Raw genomic sequence first — 20,835 nt, 5'->3', positions numbered from 1 at the left:
GGCTCTCTCTGGTTGCTTCTTCTACCCTGAGCCCTTCATTGTTTCACCATCCCCAGCTTTAATAAACATACTCTCAAAATCACCTGGACTCATGAGAAATATTTCCTGCATGAAGTCAAGAATCTGGATACTACAGGGACAGGGCTCTGGGCCCAGTTTCCATCTGGTCATAATCTGTCTTTCCCATGCTACCACCTTCTGCCTAACTTGAATTTGGATGGTCAGCAAGAGAGTCAAGACAAAGGTGCTTAGGATCAGAGGGTGGTTGTGATCTGTTTTTGAATGTAAGCCAATATATTTCTAGAATAACTAAGCAAGCTGGGCAGGGGGAGGGATGGGTATCTCACCTGTTTTATGGTTATACCACTGCAATTTCTCCCAGATTACTTTTAGTAGGAAGGCTTCAAATACAGCTATTAGCAACCCCTCTTACAGGTCTTTAATGCCCTTAGTTCTTCCAAATGTGTGTGTGTGTGTGTGTGTGTGTGTGTGTGTGTGTGTGTTGGGGTGGGAGGCTGACAGTGGCTTCCTTTGGCCACCACACAACTTGATATGTTAATCTCTGGGACCCTGACATGTTTGCTCCATCAAGCTAGCAAAGTTTGCTGTTGCAAAATTCCACACAGCAGCCAGTGTACATCCCAGATGCATGGAACCATAAACTGAAAATACACTTTACATGAGTAACATCAGTTTGTTAGAAATATAAGTAGATTATCTGGAAGGCCTGGGTAGCTTCTTAATGCCATCATTGGTGTTGCTGGTGATCTGAATAGGAAAGGCTGGTTTTTCTTATATTGAGACAAGAAAAGTGTAAATTATGTGGTCTCTTAGTTAACTTTCCCATGTTGACATTCATCAGCTTAATGCTTTTTTTGTGTTTGCTTTGTTCCAAGTCATTAGGGCAATTACTCTCAATCCTGTTGTATTGATATGGAAGCATGGTCTTATTTTCAGTCTCAATTATTCCATGATCATGTTTCTTTATCAATTCTGCTTTCTTACCTACCTGGTATGTGGGTGATATGGGAATCTTGCAGATAAAATCTGGGCTAAGACATGGAGTGGACTCAGTCTAGGGCATGAGGTACACAAACTTGCATCCTCAAACAGGGCAGGTAACTCAATAGCAGTTAACAAAGTTATGACTTAATCCCTCTGCACGGAAATCCAGTAATGATGAGAACCACAGATCCAAAATATCATTGCTTCACTCACTCCAGGAATTGATTTGATGTAGGGAAAGATTAAGAGAATGGAGGGGAGGAGTAGAGAAAGTTAGAACAACAGAAAAAGATGGAGGGTTCTGTGAGAAAGTGCCTTTAATTTTATCCTTTCCCCTTCCATTTTCTCAGTTTTTTCTTCTGGCTAGCCAACTCATATTTAACTTTCCTGTTAGAATGATGCTAATCCCATAAATACCAATAATAAATTTGGTTAAGATGAGGTCTTTCAAACCCAGTTGGTGTGGCTCAGTGGTTGAACTTCGACCCATGTACCAAGAGGTCCCAGTTTGATTCCCATCAGGACACATGCCCAGGTTGCAAGCTCAATTCCCAGTGGGGAGTGTGCAGGAGGCAGCCAATCGATGTTTCTCTCTCTCTCTCTCTCTCTCTCTCTTAAAAATGAGGCCTTTCTGAGAACCTTTGTTTTCAAAAAACATTTCTATAACACTTTCTGAAAATATTACCAACTACAAAAGAAAGCAGAAATAATTGATATTAGTTAATAAAAATTCTACAAAATATACCTGTAGAAGAGATTTAAAGGCTATAAGAGAATACTATATATACTTACCATTGCATCAGGATAATAAATGGTGGTTAAGGAAAAGATCCAACCTAGAGGATTATTTTAGCTAACAAAGACATGATACAATTACCATTCTGCATTAATGAATGAGGGAAATGATCATCAATGATTTCCAACAACACTACAAACAAGATAGCAGACATAATGTATCTCCTAATGGAAGTGCACAGAGTTGCCTCTGGAGTAGTGTTACCAATAAATAAACAAATAGATATAAAAACCTTCATCTGGTCAAGCTTCTTCCTATTACATTGAGAATTATTGATGCTGAGTGCCTATTATATTGGGCACATTATTCTATATACTGTTGTATGTGTTTGAGAATTTCAATGATAAAATAATTTTATTATAAATAGTATGCTTTTAAATTTAAAACACCAATTGAATGGGAATATTTTTAGCAAAATACAAATGATTAAATAGATCCACTAAGAAATAAAAAACTTAATATAACAGTACAAACTAAAATCATAGTTAAAATCCAAGGCACCCTAAAAATGTTTCCAAACTAGCCAAGTTTGAAGGTGAAGGGGAAATAAATCAAAATTTTATATAAATCCTTCCACACCATACAAAAACAATGAAAAATAATTCATCCATTATAATGGGCGAGCACTCCTTAATACAAAAACCAGATAAGGATGCCCTGAAAAAAGAACACATGAGCCAAGTTCACTCAGAGACAAATATCTTAACCTCACAGCATATGCAATATAGTGGTGAATTAGTAAAGAAATAGTTCTTGTCAAGGAATGCAAAGATTCTATCACATTAGAAAAAAATGAATCAGAATTTTCTAAACTAACAGGAGAGAAAAATCATTTGATAATGTGTAGGAACAAAGACAAAGTTTTTGATAAAAATTCAACACAAATTCATGGTAACAACTTTTAGCAAACTTGTAAGAATGGAATTTCCATATTGTAAAATCATCAACAAATTATACATAAATGTGACATGTAAGAACCATTACCAATAAAATTGGGAAAAACACACAGAGGTATGGTGCCACAGACCTGGATATGAATGTATAGCAAGACATGGGCATGAACAGAATAATAAAATACATAAGAAGTATGAATAATTAAATGATACACATAATAATAGTACAAATATGATCCCATAATTAAAATACCTAAAGTAATAGGCAAACATAATATTCAAATATAAAAGGAACAGCAACAAGATAGTATACAGAAAATCATTGTAGCAAATCAGAAGCCTGGTAACACATAATCAAAAACTAATTAGAACATGTAATGGACAATATACAAGTCAAAAGACAACAATATCTAAAACGTACCTAAAACAAAATCTTACAAAGCTCTACAAGATGTTTATGGAAGCAACTATAAAAATTTACTGATAAAATTAAAGGGGAAAAAGTTTCAAATAGAGTAGTATAATATGTTTATTCAGGGAAACAGGATATTGTAAAGATGTCAATTCTTAAATTATTTACAGATGTAGTGCATTACCCATAACTTACAAGATGACAACCAAACTCAGGCTGTATCCTGTGCAAAACACAACTGTGGAAAAACTAAAGGAGGAATAAAAAAACAACACATCAACAGTAACAGTAAAAATTAATGAGAAACCTATGAGGGGACCTAAGTCATTATTTAACTAGTACTAGGGTGGGAAAGTTTGGGAGCATACTCTGAACTTGAGATATGTCTGGGAGACAGGATTGGGTGAAGAAGCGATTTTAAAGTTCTGTCTCTGATTATTCTAGTGTACCATAGAACAATAAGTTTTTATTACTTCAAAGAAGGAACCAGAGGCAGCACTTCAGAGACCACATGACAGGACCACTGGGGTAATGTCAGGCCAGGGCCAAAGTTCTCGCCTGATGAGCTGGTATGAGTCCAGAGATTGTCCTAATAACCATGGGAGACTTACTTTCTTGGTGAGCACTGGGCTTTTTTAAATAGTCACCTTAATAAAATGTAGGAAATGAATGACAATAGAATGGCGAGAGCACTTGAGATCTACTGTATTAGCAAATTTCAAGTACATAATCCGTTATTCTTAACCACGGTCACCATGGTATGCAGTAGGTATCCTGAACTGATTTTTCCATTGGCCAAATATCGCCCCTTTTCCTTCACACCCCGGCCTGTGGGAAACATCATTCAACTCTATGTTGCCATACATTTGAATGCTGTTTTTGACTCCACATATAAGAGATCATGTGATACTTGCCTCTCTGTGGCTGTCTTATTTAACTTAGCATAATATCAGTCTAGGCTCATTCAAGTTGTTGACAATGGCAGGATTTCTCACAACACACACACACAAATGGGAACTATGGGAGGTGATACTTTGAATACCTGGATTGTAGTAATCATTTCAAAATGCATGCATGTATCAACACATCATGTTTCATACCTTATATACACCATCTTTGTCAGAAATACAAACCTGCTGAAAAAGAATAGCAAGCAGCAGAGAAATTGCACACAAGGACAGACACTCATTTGAGACGATTGGAGCAGTGGCACTGATGTGAGCCGAGGGAGGCCCCGGGTTGAGCTGTCCCGCTGAGGAGAGCCCCACTTTCCCACGGGCTTCTTGAGGAACTCGGTGGGAAAGGAAGGCTTTGAGTTGCATTCCAGGCCTGCTAGAGCTCAGTGCAAGTCGCCTAGCCCAGGACACTGGCGCCACTGGATTCTCACCCACGTGGCCATGTCTGGGAGGCTCCCGGCAGGAGTGGCCCGATGAGATGTTCCTGCGCACACCCCAGGAGCCTGAGGGAGTTGAGGTCCTTGGTGTGAGGGGTCGGCCTGGGTCGGCAGAGGGGAGGTCGCCCCGCAAGTGCAAGGAGTCAAGGGAAGACACTGACAGAGGCTTGAGGGGAGCGCCCATTCATGTCAGTCTTGGGAGGCGCCAGGCGTGGCTGCAAAGCTCAGGCCCCAGACCACTCCCACTGGGGTTCTGAGGGAAATGAGAGCCTTGGTCTGGGGGCAGATGAGTCGGCACAGCAGGGGGAGCAGTCCCAGCACCTGCCAAGGGCCTGCGAGAGGCCCCTGCGTGAGTCCCCTGGGACGCGGCCCCTTCAGGGTGGCCCAACCCGCATGACCGGAAGTGGCCGGGCCTAACTTCCGCCCAAGCCTGCTGTGGGAGGCGAGGCCTTGTCTGACACTGCTGCCCAGGCTGAGCAGAGGGAGGAGTCCCACGTCTTGTCAGTGTCAAGGTGTGAGTTGTCCTGCGTTGGACTGCGGGCGCTTCCCCGACAACCCCAATCCCGCGCCCCCCTGAGGAGAGGCAGCCACACAGGCCCTGCCCCACCCCCCCCCACCCCCCGCCCCGGCGCTCAGGCTGGAGGCCCCGGCAGGGCTTTTAGGCCCAAAGTCCTCTTGCTTCGGCCCGCGGTCTGAGGGAAGAAAGGCCCGAGCCCGAGGGTGCTGGACTCTGAGAAACCCCAGGCCCTCTAGACGGAAAGAGGGGACCCTTGTGAGGAGTGAGGGCAGCCCGCACCCCAGAACGTGGCCACATATAGTCCTGGTCCTGACATCGGCCTGGGAGGTTCGGGGCAGGTCCAAAACCCAGGTGCTCTCTCTCCTTGTCCTCCGGACAGCAGCGGGGGTGGGGGCCTTGGTCTGAGGGGCTGGCAGCAGGCCCGCAGAGGGAGGATGCCAGCTCATGGGAAGACACAGGGTGAGGAGCAGGATCACTGCGGGGACCACTGGCCCAGTAACGCGGAGGACACCTCAGAGTCCCTACCTGCCGCCATTCAAGGAGCCCGGGCACTGGGCAGGCGGAAGCGCCCCTTCATTCCTGCTCAGGCATCAGGGAGGGGAAGGCTTCCCTGAGAAGCCAGATCACAACTCAGCACAGGGAGTGATGTTCGAGACACCCCTAGGGGGTCCAACGGGGTGAAAGTGAAACCTTGTATCGGTGTTGCCAAGGGGGCCTCTCTTCCACTGGTGCCACATTCATTTGGGAGAACACAGGCAAGGGCAGCTAGACAACGCCAGTCCTAAGTCCTCCTCTGGCGCCGGGGTGGGTGCTGACCTTAGTCCCAGAGGAGACCCTGCCTCTAGCAGAGCCAAGCAGGGAAACTGAGTGGGGACTGAGGGATGACCCACCCCGAAGGGGTGATGAAGGGAAACCGACAGAGGCCCTGCGCGGAGACCCCGTGAGTAGTCTGAAGGGAAACTGAGGGCCCTAAAGATCCAGGACAGAGAGGGCTCCACAGAGACATCAGTCCTGGGTGCCCCCGGCCAGAGGCAGCTTCTCCATTCATACTTGTGGCGCGGAGGTTTGAAGTGCCCCCTTCAGAGCAAGAGCAGGGAGTCGGGGCCCAGGTCTTCCCAATAATTAACTTGACGATCCTGCATGGGAACTGAGAGCACTCCACAGACGAGGACCCAGGATACCCCCGCCAGCCCCTGTAGTCACCCAGGTAACACCCCGGGGGGTCTCTAAGGCTCTGGCCTAAGGCACACTCTAACTTCCTCTGCAGGGTGTCTGGGGAAGAGTCCAGTCAGAACAGGAGCCTGTGGGTTCCCAGAGCACTGCCCTCAGACCCTGCAGAGATGGCCTTGGATAAGCAAGGGTGCAATGTCCCAGCTAAAGGGGCACAGGCCATCTCATTCTCCCTCTTCCAGGTGCTGGCATCACCTACTGTCCTGCCACACTAGTGCCTGCTGTCCCTGACCAGTGTCATCATGCCTCGGAGGCAGAAGAGTAAGCTCCGTGCCCTTGAGAAAAGACGGCAGGCCCAGAGTGAGACTCAGGGTCTCAAGGATGCTCAGGCCACTGCAGCAGAGGTTGAAGAGGCCCCCTCTCTTCTTTCGGGGGATTCTCCCCCGAGCGCCCTGGCTCCTGACCCACCCCAGGAGCCTCAGGGAGCCTCAGCCAGTAGCTCTCCCGATGCAGGTGTCACATGCCCAAGATCTGATGCCAGTGCCAAGAGCCAAGGTGAGGAAACACCAAGTGCCTCCCAGGCAGCACGCCCCACTCCACGGGTTCGCAAAGATCTTCTAGCCAGGCAGGTGACCAAAATGATGCAGTACCTGCTGGAGAAGCTGAATAGGAAGGAGCCCATCACACAGGCCGCACTGCAGAAGTTTGTCAAGCGAAAGTACCAAGAGCACTTCCCTGAGATACTCAAGGGAGCCTCTGAGCGCATGGAGCTGGTCTTTGGCCTTCAGCTCAAGGAAAACAAACCCAATCGTCGCACCTATTCATTTGTCAACAACCTGGGCCTCCCGATTGAGGGAGACCTGAGCAGCGATGAGGTCTTGCCCAAGACCGGGTTCCTCATGGTGCTCCTGGGCGTGATCTTCATGAAAGGCAACCGCGCCACGGAGGAGGAGATCTGGGAGTACCTCAAAGTGTTGGGGGTCCGTCCTGAGAGAAGTCATCCCATCCTCGGGGAGCCCAGGGAATTCGTCACCAAGGATCTGGTTCAGCAAAAGTACCTGGCTCACCGCCAGGTGCCCAACAGTGATCCCCCACGCTACGTGTTCCTGTGGGGCCCAAGAGCCCACACTGAGACCAGCAAGATGAAAGTGCTGGAGGTTATGGCCAAGATCAATAATACGGTGCCCAATGCCTTCCCAAACCTGTATGAGGAGGCTTTGAGAGATGACGAAGATAAAGCATGGTTGAGAGCCGCAGTCATTGTTGGCCCTTTTATCAAGGCCAGTTTTCTGTCCAGGGCCATGTCCGGCAGCACCTCCCATGTCTAGTGCAGTCTAGGGTAGGCTTTTTTCCTTGAGTTTGAAGAGAGCAGTCAATTTTCCATATAGTAAAGAGTAGTGGGCTCTGGAGGGAACAAAACATTCATACTGTTGTGTTTCTTTTTCTTCTGCAGATGAGCATTATTTAGGATTACATGCATCTTCCAATGTTCTTCCTTCTAAGCGAGGGTTTATTTGCTTAAGAATCTGAGTTGTTAACGTCACGGATGTCACATGCATTATTGTTGACGTTTTAGTTTAAGAGTTTTTCTCTTTTTTGTAACGAATTGAAAAGCCTTCAACATGTACTTTTTGCTACAGTGCAAGGTAACAGGGCACAGCAACAGCTTTTCCTGGAAGTATGAAAATCGTACATGAAATGAGTTGGGATCACAATATGGGGAAACAACAGTAAAGGCTGGTTAATTCTTTGTTTGCTTTATTCTCTTGGTTCTTTTCTTATAAAATGAAATAACATACTTGGATTTGCTCAGCTCTTTCAAACTGTATGAGAAATTAAATTATAATAAATTGGAATTCGTGCTCCTGTCTTTTTACCCTTTGGCATCAATTGACCATCTGCTCTTTGGAACACTCTCATAGTACTAGGGATGGTAGGGAAAGGAAGACTGATAGCCAGTGCCTATAGAATTGAGAATCTGTCAGCAGCACTGGTCATAGAAAGAAGATGTTGGCATGCTCTGTAATGATAAGTAAAGGACAAGTAAACAGAAGAGGTGTGGAAGAGGGGGTTGCGGATGAGAGCGATATATTGTTCATCATGGGATCAAGGCATGGGTGGTTTTGGGAAACTGCTAGTCCCTGGGGATATGGAGGATAAGCAATTTTCAGTTGGGCTGCATAATGGGCTTGAAGAAGCTGAGGGAGTGGTACATAGAGACAAGATCCTCAGAAGATGAGTATCAGAGTTTGGAGACTGACCCAGGAATGGCAAATGCATCACATGAGTTGCTTTGGGATGTGGGGAAACCAGAGAGAACTCTCCATCTTTGGCCTGGCTGGAAGGCCTTTGTGCATTTGCCAAGGGCAGGTGAACATAGTGCAGGAACTAGGTCTTTTTGACATAGGATGTCCGGAGTGTTTATGAGAAATAACGGTGATATTCCCTTGAATGGGATGCCTAGAAGCCACTAGAAAGTCTCTCAATTCATGGACTGGGAGAGGCTCATCTGGCTCCATGAAAACCGTTTCTTAACTAGAGAATCTGAGTGTAATCTGACAAACTGCAAGGGAGGGCTCCATTTAAGGAGGTGATGAAATGAATGAAATTAATTGTGGTTTGGATGAAAACTCTGAGTTGCATCCCACTAAAGAAGACAACCCACACCCATATTAAATAACACATGCTGTGTTGGGGAAATGTTCTGTACTTCTACTTGCTCTGCAACCTTTTGGCTGGTGTGGATTTCTATGTTGTACACAGTTGCATATTTCTACACTAGAGTCTGGAATTTAAATTCTTTGAGGGAAGGTGGTTATTTTCTGGGGTCCAAATCATCTTAGTAATAACTCCATGCATTAAAAGCACCAAATTTGCCTAATACTGGGCCAGATGGCTTATATCTCTTATCACAAGTGAATGTCCGTAGTCCTGCATTAAATACTACCAGACTCATTTTTCAGATAAAGAGCTTGAAATAGTCTCACATTCAAGGCCAAAGAAATACACAGCTTGGCTGGACCCTGGTTCTGAATACCTCCACATTTCATACTATGCCAATCCTCCAAGTCTGCTGTACACCTCATGTCACTTAATTTATTTTCCTGCTCCCAGCTTGAAAATGTAATGCGGGTTTCAAAAAGCAGGAGTTCATACTCAAAATATCGATTTGGAAAGCATAGCGCCACATACAAGCGGGAAAATTACCAAAATATTTGTGAGGTATGAATAAAGAAAGAAAAAGTTAATGTTCAGTGATAATATCTAAACCTACAAAGAAAATGTCAGAAAACCTCAAATAATCAGGGGCTCCCAAATTCATTTGCCTCTTACTCTCTCCTTTAGAAAGTAAATCTAAGATAAGCACAGTTAGCTAAGATGTTGTCTGGCTAGTGGAGAGAAGGAAGAGGTCAGGGTGTGGTCTCTGATAGCACATCACCTGTCCTGGCTCTCTACCTTCACTGTAGCTTCCCCACCCCACGTCACTCCTGGCATCGACCCATTCTCTGCCAGGTTTTCAGTAGGCAGACGAACCAAGAGTTTTCAGGGATATGGCCTTTGCCAGGAAGTGTTTCACAGAGGAGAGCGGCGTCAAGAGGAGGATCTGATGATTGACAACTGGAAGCCAAACATTGTGTCCCAACTGGAGGCAGTGAGAGACTGGCTTGTGTCTCTTTTCAGAGGTAGAAGACCCAGGAAGGGCTGTGAGATTTAGCATGCCCTCACTAACTTTCAGGGTTTTCAGGGATATAATATTTGGTCTTCATGGGTGACCCTAATTCGAAAGAAAAAGCAGTTCCAGGAGTCTGCCAGGAGCCGGGGAAGGATCCTGTGTGAGGACTGAGCGCACACCCCTACCCTGAACAGAGGCCCCAAGGAGCCTGAATCCTGATGTCATCCCTGCAAGGGCACCAGCAGGAGAGCCTCATGTGCATTCCCTTACGTGTCCCCTCTGGAACCTCAGAGAGGAGGGCTGTGGTGTACAGCTTTGAGACCTAGCAGGGTATAGGGAGACACTCGAGGCCCAGCCAGGAAAAGAAGGACATAGACACTGTGACCATGCGGTGGCACAGACACTGCCCAAGCCATCAACCCTGGGATACCTTCGCCAGGGCAGTCAGTCTGATTCAGTAAGAAGGGGGTCAGAGATGGGAGGGCCTTGATTTGAGGAGAGGATACTCAGCTAAGGAAAGGAAGGAGGTCTAGGCCCTTCCTGGAATGTAAGTATAAATCCTGAGTGAGGATTTTAAAAAAACATCACTCTCAGATTTGGGAAAGCCCCACAGGACTCCACCCTAGTGGCTGCCCTGGGATACCTGGGCATTGTCGGCATGAGGACATGCTTCCTGTGGTGTCATAATGGGTTGAGGGACTTGGTCAAAGGGGTATAACTTGAGGTCCCTCGTGGGAAGATTTCTAGGCTTTCCAGAGGCGAAGGTGAATACTACGAGGACCGAGGGAACCACACACCTCTCAACAGTGAGTACACCATAATAGTCCTTCCTTACCCAGCCTGGAAAGAATCACAACACCACCGGTATTGCCAGAGCCTAAGATCCTTACTCTCCTCTAGAGGGCTCACTGTTGTCCTGGCCTTAGCATGAGAGGCAGGCCTAAGGGTCAGAGAAAAACTACAGAACATGATTGTGGTAGGTCAAAGCAAGGACTACGTGTCCATCCATCCCTAAATAGAAGGGATGAAAGCGTATCTGGGCCCACCACTCCTTTCAGCCCCTTAACACCCAGGACAGGTTTATCAAGCTGAGCCATCCCCAATGCTTACTTTCATTTCCTCTCTGGGGGAAGAAATCCTTAGTTTGAAGGTGTAGCCACGATTCAATTAAAGGGGTGGGGAACACAAGGCTTCATGCGAAGCCACAGGAGGACCATTGATGAAGACTCAGGACCCCAGACAGACCATGACAGAAAACCCACCACAGAATATTCAGTACTATGAATACGTGGACGCGGGTCATGAGTGGAGTAACCCCTTCATTTCATTCTTGTTGTTCCCTCCAAGTGCCACCAAGTGAATGATGCACTTGAATGTGAAACAAGACACTCCTCAAACTCAAAGACTGCCAGTCCCTGCTGTCCCCTCTGTATGCCTGAGGCAGGACTGGCAGCATACAGGTTCAAGGTTTGTCAAGGCACAGGCTGATTAGTACAGGACCCCTGTGGAGTTTTAGAGCAGTGTCCTTGAATAGAGCTGCAAATATAGCCTTCCTTACACTCCAGGTAGTGTTTCTAGGTCAAAGGTGCACACACACTCTCAACCTTCCTCCTCCAGGTGCTTTCATTACCTGTTCCCCAATTGCCGCCCCCACCCCACTCTCTCTGTGTGACCCTACTCATCATGCCTCGGAGGCACAGAAGTAAGCGCCACAACAATCAGAAACCACAAAGGGCCCAAGATGAAGTCCAGAGTCGCTGGATATTCGAGGCAGCTGCCACAGTGGGAGAAGAGCCCCCCTCCTCCTCATCTCCTGTTTTGGAGGATAATCCAGAGAGCTCATCAGCTACTGAGGCAACTAGTACTGCCCAGGAGTCTTGGAGAGTGCCACCTATCTACATTCCCTCTTCGGTAGCTTTTCCCACCAGCTCTGAGGATGGCCAAGATGAGGACTATTCATGGTCCCATGAGGGCTTATCTCCCGAGAACTCCTGCTGTGACCCTCTAACTGTCCAGGTGACTGTCTTGGAGAAGTTTCTTTTGTACAAGTATAGAGTGAAGCAGCCCATTCTCTGGGAAGACATGCTAAACATTGTCAATGAAAGGTACCACCGTTATTTTGCTGAGATCCTTAAGAAAGCCTCTGAGAGCATTGAAGTTCTCTTTGGAGCTGACTTGAAGGAAGTGGACTCAACCCGACACTCCTACGACCTTGTCAGCAAACTGAAACTGCCCAATAACGGGAGGGTGCGTCCTGGCAGGGGGTTACCCAAGACCGGTCTCCTGATGAATATCCTGGGCGTGATCTTCCTGAATGGCAACCGTGCCAGTGAAGAAGAGATCTGGGAATTCCTCAATGCCATGCGACTGTTCCCTGGGAAGAAGCACTATATCTACGGGGAGCCTAGGAAGCTAATTACCAAAGACCTAGTGAAGCTAAAGTACCTGGAGTACCGCCAGGTGCCCGGTAGTGACCCTCCATGCTATGAGTTCCTGTGGGGGCCCAAAGCTTATGTCGAAACAAACAAGATGGAAATCCTGACATTTTGGGCCAAGGTCAACGATCCGCTTCCAAGAGCCTTCACATCACAATATGAAGAAGCTTTGAGGGAGAAAGAAGAAAGAGCACCAGCAAGAGCGCCTGTCAAGGCTTTCACAGGTACCAGAGACAGGAACTATTCCATGGCCACCTCCACCAGAGTGTCCACTCCTAGTAGTCTCTGAGGATGATTTTGGGTCACGAAAAGATAGGTGACCTCATTATAGGATGTTCGGTGAACATCTGAAAGAATGCCACAATAAAATTGTGGGGATAACAGAATAGAAAGAAAATAAAATATCATCAACCTGGAGTCTCCTTTCTTGTTCAGTCTATTGTAAAATTTATTTCTTGATACCTTGATATGTTTAGCTTCTTCAAGAATGGGGGAGATAGTAATTTGTACCAATTTAAACTTCTCGCTCCCTTTTTCTTCTATTCTCCAAAACTAATTGAGCATCTGCCTTTTAAGGCTCTGTGCTAGTAGTACTAGGGATGATAAGATATAGGCCCAGGCTCTGCTCATGGAATTTCCTCCCTAGGAGCTTCGACCATGTAAGGAGGATGTTGAGACTCCCTCTATGACTTATAGGAAAGAAGAAAGAGCGGGTGATTCGGGAGGCGTTGCAGACGAAAGCAATAAGTGTAAATTATCTGCGTCAAGGCCGTTTAAGTTTGGGGATACTGCAAGTCAATCCCTGAAATGTCATTTTAAATTAAGCTACATGTTGGAGTAGGTGAGGCTGTGAGGCTGGTGAGCAGAGGCCAGACCCTCAGCTGAGATGTCTGAGTTGAGAGAGAAAATATTTTCGTGGAAAACTGCCCTGTGAGGCAAGGTCTCAATTTAAGTCCCAATATTATGTGCTGCCTGGACCTGCCATGAAATCAGCAGGACCTCAAAGTGCCTCACTCCAGGTTGCCCTCCATACTCTTCAATTGCAGACCGAGTCCCCAACCAAACCACCATCTTTATGAAGGGGACAGGGTCCAGATTTTGCTAATTCCTGAGTAGTGGGTTTCTCTTCTCTACCAGCCTGTGTACTTTGCAAACAATTTGATTACATGCTGTCCTGGGAATTAGGGGTCACCTCATGCTCTTGATAACACACATACCCTGCCTCCCACAGAGCCTGCTCACTCACTGTTTCTGAGTGCAACCCTCAAGTGCGACAGTGGGGCATTGGTGTCCTCTACCACGATATTGTGAGTATACATGATTTGATAAATGGCTGTCTTGCTCATCTACACAGGGTCCAGTGTTGTGATTTTGGACACCACAATTCCATAGTGCCAAAATTCCATCCTCACCTCATGGGGTAAATAGGAGGCCATTGAACTTGCTCTTATGAAATAACATAGGAAGACAGGTAAGCTAGAAAAAAAAAAAAAAAAAAAAAAACTCTGTCTGGGGCTCTGTATGTGGTATCTCAGGCTACCCTAACAATATACCACAGAATGGGTTGCCTAAACACCCGAAATTTATTTTATCACAGGTCTGAAGGCTGGAATTCCAATGTCAAGGTGCTAGCAGGGTTGCTTTGCTCCGAGGCCCATCATCAGATTGCAAATGGATACCCTCTTCTCATGGTTTTCCCTTGTGTGTGTACAAGTCTGGTATCTTGTGGTGGGTCCTAAACTCTTATAAGGACTCCACTAAGATTAGATTACAGCCTATTCTAATGGCATTACTTTAAAGAAAGCCTCACTTTGAAGATCTTTTCTCCAACTACAGTCTCATTTTGAGTTAAAGGGGATTATATTTTTAACATGAACTTGGAGGGAAAAATTCAGGCCCCAATAGGCAGGAAGCCATAGTGTGTCTTCTCCCATCTGAATGCATGAAAATAGAGTACATACATGGGTGTTGTATGCACACTCTCCAGGGAGTTTCTGACAAATGATAAACTCCCCGGAAGTGAGATGCAAAGAAGCCACATTGTTGACACTTTTTGCTTTGAACTGGTAGAATCAGATACCACTGCAGTAAAAGAGCATTTCAATTAGGGTATCTTGAGTGTAGTTAGGCAAATTCTAAGACAGTGCTAGAATTTGGTGGAAAGAGAAAGTAAATAGAGTTGGTTTGGAATAAAGGACAGCTGGAAAAGACTGAGTTTGTTGGCCCTTGAAGAAATTCTAGAAACTATGAGTTGCATGAAGGTAGGGGACAACACCCCACCAACCAATACTAAACAATAAATGTTCTAATGGAGAAGAGCTATTTATTTCTTCCTTGCAAAGTGAATTTTGGCTGATTTGGTGTTCTTTTAAGAGCATCGCATTTTCTCAGACATATATATGCTGACTTATAAAATAAATGCCTATTTATGATGATACTCTCTAGGTAAAAATAATAAGTGCCATGCATTTAATACTTAATATTTGGCTGTCATGTTAACAGATGCTTCACATACAACAAATACATTCCCAAAGTCTTACAAGATAGGGTTTATCAAACTCAGTGAGCAGATGAAGAACTTGTCATGTTTTGACAATGACAAGGTGGTAAGTGACAGACCCCTCCTTGGAATTCCTCTAGAAGACACACACTGTTCCACCACTCCCACCCTGAAGCAGACCTTGTGTATCTTCATTCACTTTTCTTCTCATAACTCCAAAATATGTCTCAGGCAATTAAAAAAAAATGTTCTTAACGTGATAGATTGGAATGCATAGCATTGGAATGCAGGGCAATCAGAATAACAAAAAATTGAGAAATATAACTAATAAAATACAGGATATAATATCTGGTAATAATATGAACATGTACAATGGGATCTTATAAAATTGTCTGTTTCCTATACAGAATAGTTCTTTTGGACCAGAAGCTACCTTAACAAAAACACCTGGTTCCTAAACAAATGTAATAGAAAATCATGGGTTTTATTTGTATGTTTTTGTCTGAGAACCTGCCATTTATCCCAAGTCTTCTACCTGGTACGTTACCTCCCTGGACCCTGAGTCTTCTGCCAGGTACCCTAGCGACTTCTACCTGGAGTCCTCTGCCTGGCCCCGCAACTCTGTTTACCACAAGTCCTCTGCCTACTCTCCTAGATCCCTCTACCCTAAATCTTCTGGCAGGTACCTTAGCTTCTACTCTGAGCCTTCTGCTTGATACCTTGGCTCCATCTACCCTGAATGCTGTGCCTAGTAACTTGGCTCCATTATCCCCATGCCCATTGACTGGTAAGTTAGGGCCATTTACGCTGAGTTCATGGCCTGGTACCTTAGATTCAACTACCCCGAGTCCTCTGCCTGATAACTTAGCTCCCTCTACCCTGAGTCCCCTGCTTAGTACTTTACCTTCTTACACACCCAGTCCTTTCCTGGTACCTTAGGTCTGTCCACCCTGAGTACTCTGGCTGCTACCGAAGCTCCCTCTACCTAGAATTCTCTCACCTTCTTGCACACTGAGTCTTCTGCCTGGTACCTTAGGTTGGTCTACCCCAAATCCTCTGCCTGGTACCATACTTCCTTCAATCTCGAGTCCTCTGCCTCATAATCTATTTCTGTCTAACCCAAATCCTCTGCCTAGTTCCTTAGTTCCATCTACCGAAAATCCTCTGCCTGATTCCAGAGCTCCCTTTACCTGGAATCCTCTGACCTCCTTACACCCGAGTCTTCAGCCTGATACCTTAGGTCCATCTGCCCCGAGTCCTCTGCCTGGCAAGCAGTCCATTTATTCCAAGAGTCTGCCTGGTACCTAAGGTCTGTCTACCCTGAGTCCCCTACCTGGTAAATGAGTTCCATCTACTCTGAGTCCTCTGCCTGGTACCTTATTTCCAACTTCCCCGAGTGCTCTGCCTGGTCACAGGCCCATTTACTTTAAATGCTCTGCCTGGTTCCTTAGGTCCTTCTACCCTGAGTCCTCTGTCTGGTACCTCAGCTTCCCCATCTCTCATCACTGCTGGGACACAGACCCATTCTCTGGTAGACAATCAGCAGGTGGATTGCTCAGGAGTTTGCAGGGTTGTGGCGTTTCCCAGCGGCCTTTCATTGAAGAGAGCGGAGCCCAGATGCGGACCCCGATGAAGGACTCAATCACAGAGCGGTTGGAGCAGACATTTCCCCTCGTCTTCTCTTAGATGTAGCCTAGGGGCTGACTTGGGCAGGGGACACCTCTGGGAGGTGAGGGCCCTGGTGAAAGGTCTGTGGCCTGGGGAAGCGCCCAGGGTCCTGGGAGTGGTGTGATTGACAATCTTGTGAGACTGACGGTATGCTCCACCCCAGAACAGAGGGGGCGCAAGACATCCTGCCCAGCTGTCAGCCTTGAGAGGCCCTGTCGCTAGTGACCTGAGGAGTGGCCCTGGCTCCCACCTATCACGTCTTCGGAAGTGAGAAGCTTTACCTCAAGTGGGCGAACTCGGAGCAGGCGAGTGAGGAGGCGCAGGTTCTAGCGCCATCAAGGTGAGGAGGCTGAATAGAGAATGAGGGAAGCACCCAGGGCAGAGGGGAGCATCAGCCAGTAGCCCCAAACCCCGCCCCTGTTCTCAGGCCTAGGGGACCCTGGGCAAAGCAGTCAGGCGGACCAAGATTTCCAGCCAGAGGGTCTCAGGAAGGTGTGGACCTCGGAATAGGCGGGCAGGCCCAGGTCAGCAGAGGAGAAGAAGACCCTGACAAGAGTCAAGGTGCGGTAACGGAGGCTGAGAGTCCCACCAAGGACCTGTTTGCAGCTCCCTGAGGAGCCAAGCATGCAGGTCTGGAGGATGTGAACCGTCCTCCCCTAGTGGATAGATCGGGAAGCTGAAGGCCTTGACCTGAGAAGAAGGGTACCACGCCCCGAATGGAATGAAAGAGGGAACTCTGAGTGGTCTAAACTGCTGGCCCACCCCCATCAGTGAGGAGGCACGGAACTTGCTGCTGCCCTCAACCCTGGGAGGCCTGGGCTAGGCTGTCAGGCTGCTTCTGCAAGCAGGGTCACAGGGGTGAGAAGGCCATGGCCCGAGGGGAGGGGCTCGAGTTAGGAGGCTTCCCAGGTGGCCACCTAGGGAATCATTGTTCTGCTGCCCCACTGAAGCCTGCAGTTTCCTGGACATGATGACTGACACTCATTTTCTCCTTTGGTGTTCTGGGCCCAGGGGTGGTGTGGGGGATGGGGGTTGCCGGGCAGAGGAACTGCGAGGTCCCATTTAACAGGGGCGGTTTACCCTCGGCAGTAGCAGGATATGCAGGTCTTTACAGGAGTTTAGTGGCTCCGTGGACCATATCTGAGGGAAAACCCACAACAGCAGCGCAAGAGAACCCCTATTCGCAGCCCTAGAGAACATGGGCATGTAGGGTGACACACATCCTCCCGCGGGGTGTTAAGAGGAAATACTAGCAGCCGGAGGAGTCCCAGCCTATGCCAAAAGTTAACAGAAAGCCTTAGGGAACCACCCACCACTGAATAAGATTAAGAATTCTGAGCCCCTCCTTTGAATTCAGAACCTGAAGGATCAGGCCAGCCTGTCAGGCTGACACTCACACTCACTTATTTATGTCCAATATAAATAAAAAGAGGTCTTTAGTGTCAGGGGGCAGCCACCAGTCATCAGAAGGGAGGTATACCAGGCACTACCTGGAGTCCAGGTGAGTACCCTGCAGGAGAAGTGGAGACCCAAGCAGCCCATGAAGGAGAGGCTCTGCATAACTCTCAGTTGCATGCCCACTGTCAGGCATAGGACCTAAGGAACCTCTCACTGTCTCCTGTGGGGTCTCAGGAAGGTGCTAGCTTTGGTTTAAGCTGTCAACTTCACAATAGCAGAATAGAGGGGGCCCAGGTCCTGCTAATAGTTCACATGAGGATTCTGATTGTGAACTGAGAAAAACCGCACACTCTAGAACAGAGGTTCCCCACTAGCAGCGCCCCTTGCTGTCACTCAGAGCACCCTTCACAATGCTGGCAAACTGTAGTCTAAGATTTCCTCCAACTGCCTCCACAGATTTCTCAAGGAGGAGTGTGGTCAGAGCGGGAGCCCTGTGGGTTGCTAGAACACTGCCTTAAAGGAAACCTGCACAGGCAGCCTTGGTTAAAACCAAGGTAGAATCAATCTTACCCCTGAGGGCACTCAAACCATCTCATTCTCTTTCACCCAGGTGTGTACCTCTCCTGATTTCCTGTTCGGACTCCTCCCTGCTACCCCTGACCATAGTGTCATCATGCCTCGTGGTCACAGAAGTAAGAAACGCCACCAGGCCCGAAGTGTGCCTCAGAGTTGTGGCAATGTTCAGGCCACTGAAGCAGCAGAAGAGGAGTCCACTCCCTCCTCCTCTCATCAGTTTGAAACTATTAGCCAGGGTCTGCCTACTGCTGGGTCATGTAGCACCTTCCAGGGGCCTGCAAGCACACCAATCACCACCACTACTTCTGTAGGCATTTCTTGCCATGGATCTGATGAAGCTTCCAACAGCCAAGAAGAGGATGGGGCAGGCTCCGTTGAGGCTCCACTCTTCACTGAGTTCAAAGAGGTGGATGATTTTGCCAACAAGACTGTGTGTTTGGAGCTATTCCTTCTGTTCAAGTACAAATTGAGACAGCCCATTTTGAAGAAAGACATGCTGCATATTATCGGGGAAGATTACGAAGATCAATTTGATGACTTGCTGAAGAGAGCCTCTGAGCAAATTGAAATCTTCTTTGCATTAGAAACGAATGAAGTCGACTCAACTAGTCACTTACATGCCCTTGTCAGCAAACTGAAGCTTCCCCATAATGGGAGAGTCCGTGCAGGCAGAGGATTACCAAGACCGGTCTCCTGATGCATATCCTGGGTTTGATCTTCATGAATGGCAACAGTGTCTCTGAGGAAGAGATGTGGAGAGATCTGCGTCTGATGAAAGTGTACCCTGGGAGGAAGCACTTTGTCTTTGGGGAACCCAGGAAGCTTATTCCCAAAGGTTTTGTAAGGCTAAAGTACCTGGAGTACCACCAGGTGCCTGACAGTGATCCTCCACGCTATGAGTTCCTGTGGGGTCCAAAAGCCCATCTTGAAACCAGCAAGATGAAAGTCCTGGAGTTTTGGGCGAAGGTCAATGATATCCACCCCAGTGCCTTCCCAGGCTGTTACGAAGAGGCTTTGCGAGATGAGGAAGAGAGAGTCCAGGCCAGAGATGTAGCCAGGGCTGCTACTACTGCTAAGCTCAGGGCACTTTTCAAGGCCATGGCCATCAAAACCTTTACACCCCTAGAGAACTCTGAGGCTTTCTGTCCTCCAGACCAGAATATATAACATCACAATAGATATAACATTCTTATAAATGTAAGAGGATACCAAAGTCTACTTGTTGGGATAATGTAATAGGAAATCAAATGTATGACTGTTCTTAATTTTCCTTGTTTCATTTAACCTCCAGTTTTTTAAATTAACTATGTTATACTTTGATGTTCTTAGTTTATTCCAGAAGTAAAATAAATGAAATCTTAATAAATCAGGTCTTATGTTTGCTGACTCTTTTATGCACCACACACTGAATATCTGCTATTGGGAATTCTCAGTACTGAGAATGCTAAAGGAAATGCCACTTCTACTCATATAATTTTATTGCCTGAAAGTTGTACTCATATGAGAAGATGTTGAAGCACCTATTAACACCTAAGGGTAAAGTAAAAAGAATGGGTGAGGAAGAGTGTGTTTCTTATGAAAACTCTTATGTGTTAAATATTGAAGCAAGGCAGTTTGAGACTATAGGCAACTGCAAGTCCTTAGTGGGATTTAGTTGTCACCTGATGGGCCAGTGGAGTTTGTGGAAATGGTGAGTAGAGGCGAGTACAGCCGATGGTACGCTTGAGAGTTGTGAGACTATGCAAGCATTAGTCTGCTCAGGCTCCTCTGACAAATTATCACAGAATGTGTGGCTTAAACAAAAATTGTTCTCATTTCTAGAACCCGGGAAATACACCATCAATTTGCCAGTAGATTCAGTTCTTGGTGAGAGCTCCCTTCCTTACTTTACAGATGGCCTCCTTCTCCCTGTGTCTAGACATGGTGAAGACAGGGATCTCATATCTCTTGTGCTTCTCAGAAAAATACTAATCACATCATGGACAACCCATCCACATGACTTCCACTAAACCTAATTACTTCCCAAAGACTCTACTTCCAAATACCATCACACTGGGGTTAGGGCTTCAACACATGAATTGGGGTGTTGGTGGGAGTGGGACCCCGGCATTCAGTACGTAATTGAAAATGGCTGGTGAAAGTTACTTTAGCACTGTGGGTAATCAGAGAGAAATCTATACTTGGGGTTGGAAAGGAAATTATCCTTTGTTCTTGGCACAGTGCAGGTGAACAGAATGTGCTGTCTAGGTGTTCCATGCTCATCATTTCCAGGGGATTCCTGAGAAATAGAGATGATATTCTCTTGACATTAGATACCAAGAAACCACTGTACTGACACTCTTTACCCAGAGTTGGAAGAAGCACACACAGTGTTCTCCCTTAATGGGACATTTCAATCA

The 20,835-nt window shown here is 46.7% G+C and overlaps 2 protein-coding genes and 1 pseudogene across 2 annotated transcripts; all 3 read left to right on the top strand.

Annotated features, from left to right (window-relative positions):
• Nucleotides 1–6,488: 6,488 nt before the first annotated feature.
• Nucleotides 6,489–7,514, top strand: LOC118635522 (melanoma-associated antigen B1-like). The gene has a single exon (XM_036270174.1). The coding sequence runs from the start codon at nt 6,489–6,491 to the stop codon at nt 7,512–7,514; it is 1,026 nt and encodes a 341-aa protein (XP_036126067.1).
• Nucleotides 7,515–11,542: 4,028 nt separating this feature from the next.
• Nucleotides 11,543–12,583, top strand: LOC118636387 (melanoma-associated antigen B5-like). Its single transcript, XM_036271490.1, has one exon. The coding sequence runs from the start codon at nt 11,543–11,545 to the stop codon at nt 12,581–12,583; it is 1,041 nt and encodes a 346-aa protein (XP_036127383.1).
• A 5,950-nt stretch (nt 12,584–18,533) lies between these two features.
• Nucleotides 18,534–19,603, top strand: LOC118635521 (annotated as a pseudogene).
• Nucleotides 19,604–20,835: the final 1,232 nt, after the last annotated feature.

The sequence above is a fragment of the Molossus molossus genome, unplaced genomic scaffold (genome assembly GCF_014108415.1).
Source record: "Molossus molossus isolate mMolMol1 unplaced genomic scaffold, mMolMol1.p scaffold_m16_p_2, whole genome shotgun sequence".
NCBI classification, from domain to species: Eukaryota; Metazoa; Chordata; class Mammalia; order Chiroptera; family Molossidae; genus Molossus; species Molossus molossus.
Note: the sequence above shows the minus strand (reverse complement) of the source record. Positions and strands in the feature narration are given on the sequence as shown.

Coding starts and splice junctions, on each gene's coding strand:
- LOC118636387 (XM_036271490.1), top strand. CDS start 11,543: ATGCCTCGGAGGCACAGAAGTAAGCGCCACAACAATCAGAAACCACAA.
- LOC118635522 (XM_036270174.1), top strand. CDS start 6,489: ATGCCTCGGAGGCAGAAGAGTAAGCTCCGTGCCCTTGAGAAAAGACGG.